Source organism: Archocentrus centrarchus, chromosome 6 (genome assembly GCF_007364275.1).
Source record: "Archocentrus centrarchus isolate MPI-CPG fArcCen1 chromosome 6, fArcCen1, whole genome shotgun sequence".
In the NCBI taxonomy this organism is placed as follows: Eukaryota; Metazoa; Chordata; class Actinopteri; order Cichliformes; family Cichlidae; genus Archocentrus; species Archocentrus centrarchus.
In genome coordinates this window covers 733,140-737,353 of record NC_044351.1, presented here as the reverse complement: position 1 = coordinate 737,353, position 4,214 = coordinate 733,140, and the positions used below count along the sequence as shown (strand labels likewise).

The window sequence follows — 4,214 nt, the reverse complement described above, 5'->3', positions numbered from 1 at the left end:
ACAAGGAAAAAAGCTCAACAATTTTAAAAAATGAGAAAAAAGAAAAACTACTAACAAATGTAAAAGAAAAAATAAATCTGACGTCCATATGAAAAAAATTCTAATTTACAAGAAAAAGGAAGTCACAAGTTTATGAGAGTCAAAAAACACCTGGAAAAAGTCACAAATAAACGAGGAGAGTAAAACTTTGGAATTTATGAGAATAACAACAGAAATTTCTAAGAAAAAGTTATGAATTATGAAAAGAAAATCACACATTTGGAAAAAAAAAAGGATTTAACAAACAAATTCACATAAAAAAATTATTTACAAGAAGGCAAAGTCACAAGTTTATGACTGAAAAACTCAAAAGTATTATAGGGGAAAACACTACAACATTAGAACAAAACAGAAACCAGCTCGGTTGGGTTGGTCGATCAATAAAAGAAATGAAACTCTCCTATTAGCACCAACAGCTGTGGAGGGTCAGACTTTTTCACGGCGGGACGCGGAAAATCTGCAGTTATTTAATATTTTAGGACATTTTTACTGTCCGAGAGACTGCGCGGTCTTCCTCCAGTCCTGCAGGGGGCGACGTGGAGGCGCGGGTCCTTCATCCGAACCAGGGCAGGAAAAAGAAGAGATTTTCCCGTCACGGAGGCAGAAACCGCTCCTGTAGCGGACTTCCTACATTTATCCCACCAAAGCGTTTAATAAAGGCCACGTCGGTCCGCGCCGGTGCTCGGCAGCATGCACGCCGCCGCGCCCGTCCTGCTGAGCGCGGCCCCGCCTCACGGTCACGTCATCTGCAGCGAGAAATGGAGAAACTCGCCGCTCGTTCAGAGCCTGAAAGGTAAACAACCGTGGAAACGGGTTCTCCAACTTTGACGCAGGAAAACACACAAATACACACCAGAGCCGCCCATCGCAGCCCGGCTCCACGTTTCCTTAGCGTGAAGAGTAACTCTGCGACCTCGCAGCGCATTCCCGTGCAGGGATCTTCTGTGGGACCACCTTACCTGCAGTCCTCAGTCGTTCGCTGGTGTCCAGGCAGTTGTTCTGGGGTCTTCGGACACATCTCTCACTGGTTGGCAGATATTTGTCCTAAAAACCTGAATTACAAACAGGTAAACGGACTAGTTCTTATACAGCGCTTTTCTACTCTGTCTGAGCACTCAGAGCGCTTATAACACGTTTACATTCATACAAGCACTTCCATCATTAACTAAGAGAAGTGCTGTTATTATCTAACATTCACACTCCAACGCTTGCGTCGGAGAGCAACTCGGGGTTCAGTATCTTGCCCAAGGATACAGTAGCCAGGAATCAAACTGCCAACCTTCTGATCAGTAGGTGACCTGCTCTACCTCCTGAGCTACAGCCACCACCTCTGTCCATTTGGAAGAAAAAAATATTCAGGACTAATATTATAGATTATGTCAATAAAAAATCCATAGCTGACATCTGGAGAAAGTCCGAGGAGGTAAAAACAGGAGGGTACACATCAAAAGGGGCAAAACGTCAGCGGCAGAAAAGTTAAACAGTTCTCACATCTGAAAATGCCTCAAACGTCATCACAGAAATATATTTTATGGTCAGAGTGCAAGGACTCATATCTAGAAGGACTTTTTGTTAACTTAGAGCCTCTGATACTCCACACGAATCTCTCTTAGCTCCAAAAAAATCCTTTGAAACACTGAAAACTTTGTGAAGAAGTTCATGAAAAGGCTTCTGCTGCAGGTGGAGGTGTGCAGATCATCTTTGAGAATGAGCTCAGAGTGGCAGATTTCCTCCTGCCCAACAAAACCAGTGTCCTCTACGTCTCTGAGTGTGACATCATCGCAGGAAGCAGCTACAAGAGGAAGCTGGTTCGATACAGGAATGTAAGTTTGATGAGGGGGAAATCCTGGAAGCTTCTCGATGATGTTCAGTTAGACATCGGGGGTGCTCCTCCTGTTTTTGTCTTTTCCAGGCTGGAAGCAGCTTCCAGGAGGTGGTGTTGGTGGAGAAGACCAGACTCAGCGAGCAGTACTTCCCCGCTGTGCAGAGGTTTGTGGTGTTTGACCTCGGCCTGTCTCTGCTGCCCGTCGGCGAACAGACCGACGCCTCGCAGCTCATCGCTCAGATGGTACGATTTCCAGAATGAGTTGTAGTCATTAGGCCTGCATTACTGCACGTAACATAAAAACCGTTCCCTCAGAATCAGCTGGAGTTTCTGTGATACGGCCTCAGTGCTTTTTTACTCTGTAAAGCAAAACCATCAAAGGTGCTATCAAAGTGCAGACTTTCATACATAACATTGACTGTAATGAGTCATCTCAGTGAGAGCTCTGTATTACCACAGGACAACGCAAGTTTATTCATCCGGTTGTTAAGTGATGACGTAGAATTCCTTTTCCGGGTCCAAACTGTCACGTGATCAATATGTCGCAATGCTGTTTCCCTGGTTGTTTTAACCGATCCGACTCGAGGAGAACACACTCAGCTGTAATTTTACCGATGACAAAGAGAGAGGAAATGGCTGCAGTTGATAAAGTATGTTACAATCAACTTTAACAGTAAACAGTCATTTGTTATGCCATTGCTGTTTATTCAGGAACATTTGGACCCGGAAATGACGTCGGACTTAGAGGCCGGATAGGGTACCTTTCAGAGTTAGTGCTTTACAGAGTGGAAGAGACATAATGAAATATGATGAAAACACCTATGGGACTCTAAACCCTGCATGACAAACAGAAGAAGCCAATAAAAGCTAGCCTTTTTTTCTGATTTTGTCTCCAGGTCCACGGGGAGGGGAGGGAGAACCCCTTCAGGAGGAGGAGCTCCTGCCGGCTGTTGGACCCTCTGGTCCCGGCTCTGGTTCAGCAGATCCCCGGGGTGGGCAAGGTCAAAGCTCTGGTCCTGCTGCGACACTTCTCCAGCGTCCAGCAGCTCTGCAACGCCTCTCCTGCCGAGCTGGAGTCCATCGTGGGCCAGGCCAGCGCTCAGCAGATCCACAGCTTCTTCCACAAACAGACTGCCGGGACCTGAACGGCTCAGTTTAGATCACAGTGACCAAAAACAGGCGTCGGTGCTCCGACCACAGTGAGAGACCGCAGTCCTGTTTCAGAGACCTACAAAGTCTGCATGAGGCGGCTGGAAGAGTCCTGGTTTTTTTTTAGTTTTCATTCCATTTTTACTCACTTGCAGTCGCTGGTTAGGTTGGGACACTAAACACTACGTGGTCAGGATGAATTAGAGGTTTGGGGGAAAATAACCCTTCACAGCTATGATCCTGATCCAGCTCACTAATACAAAGAACTTGGTGGATCAGGGTTGAGTGAAGGCGTAAAACGGGATTATTTGACACCCTGAGAATGAGAGGGATCTCCATCAACAGGCCCTGGATGATCCAGCATCATCACTCCTGATAAGAGCTGGGACTTGATGACCTGCACACCAAACAGCACTTCTCAGTGGCAGACTCCAGTGTCCAAGCCCAAAGGTGGTGTGTGCTGAGAGGTCTGAGGGAGACTGTTTCCTGCAAACTGCCTGATTTGTGGCAACTCTGCTCCATGGTCGTGCTGCCCTGTGAGTTTTTGTCAGGCTGGGCTGACTGCAACTTCCCCAAAGTAAAGAGCTCTTTACTTATAGTTAAAAATGTGTTCACGAAAATTCAAAAATGACCAACACGTTTATGTATCAGAGGTGAAGGTTGTGAAGTTTACAGCACGTCCTTCAGTGTAACCAGGAAGCGTCGGAGGCGGCGTTAGCCTGGTGTGATTTTCAGCACAGGGAGCACATGCAAACTGTCACTGGCCAATGAGCCGAGTATGAACTCACTGACTCGGTCCACATGCTGGTTTTACTGTGATTTATTTTGAGCTGAGTGGATGGTGTTGTTGGAAAGGACAGACTCAGAAATCAGTTTGCCTCCCGAGCACAGAGCAGTCTCCAGACTTTGACTGTAACTTTGTGTCTGGGAAAATTTAATAAAAGCATAAAATTTTTACCTTTTTTTTCTTTTCTTTTTTTTTTTTGCTTGAAAAATACCTGGAATCACTCTATTATGAAGTGAGCTGCAGATTATTTCTCTATGTGTAACAGATCAGCTCCTTTCAGCCTCAGGATGCTAATAAAGGTGTAGATTACCTGTTCGCAGGGGTGTGTCTTACCGGAAGTATCGCTAGGTTAGGTCATATTCTCAATGCAATCTTTACTTTATGAAATGGGCATACTCACGTACATTAATGTTT

General features: G+C 45.6%; 1 protein-coding gene across 1 annotated transcript; it reads left to right on the top strand.

The window, feature by feature from the left end:
* The first annotated feature begins 600 nt into the window (after window positions 1-600).
* Window positions 601-4,214, top strand: faap24 (FA core complex associated protein 24). Its single transcript, XM_030732315.1, has 4 exons — window positions 601-832; window positions 1,720-1,862; window positions 1,952-2,107; window positions 2,761-4,214. Exons 1-4 carry the CDS (start codon window positions 730-732, stop codon window positions 3,007-3,009), a joined length of 651 nt encoding a protein of 216 aa, XP_030588175.1. The 5' UTR covers window positions 601-729; the 3' UTR covers window positions 3,010-4,214.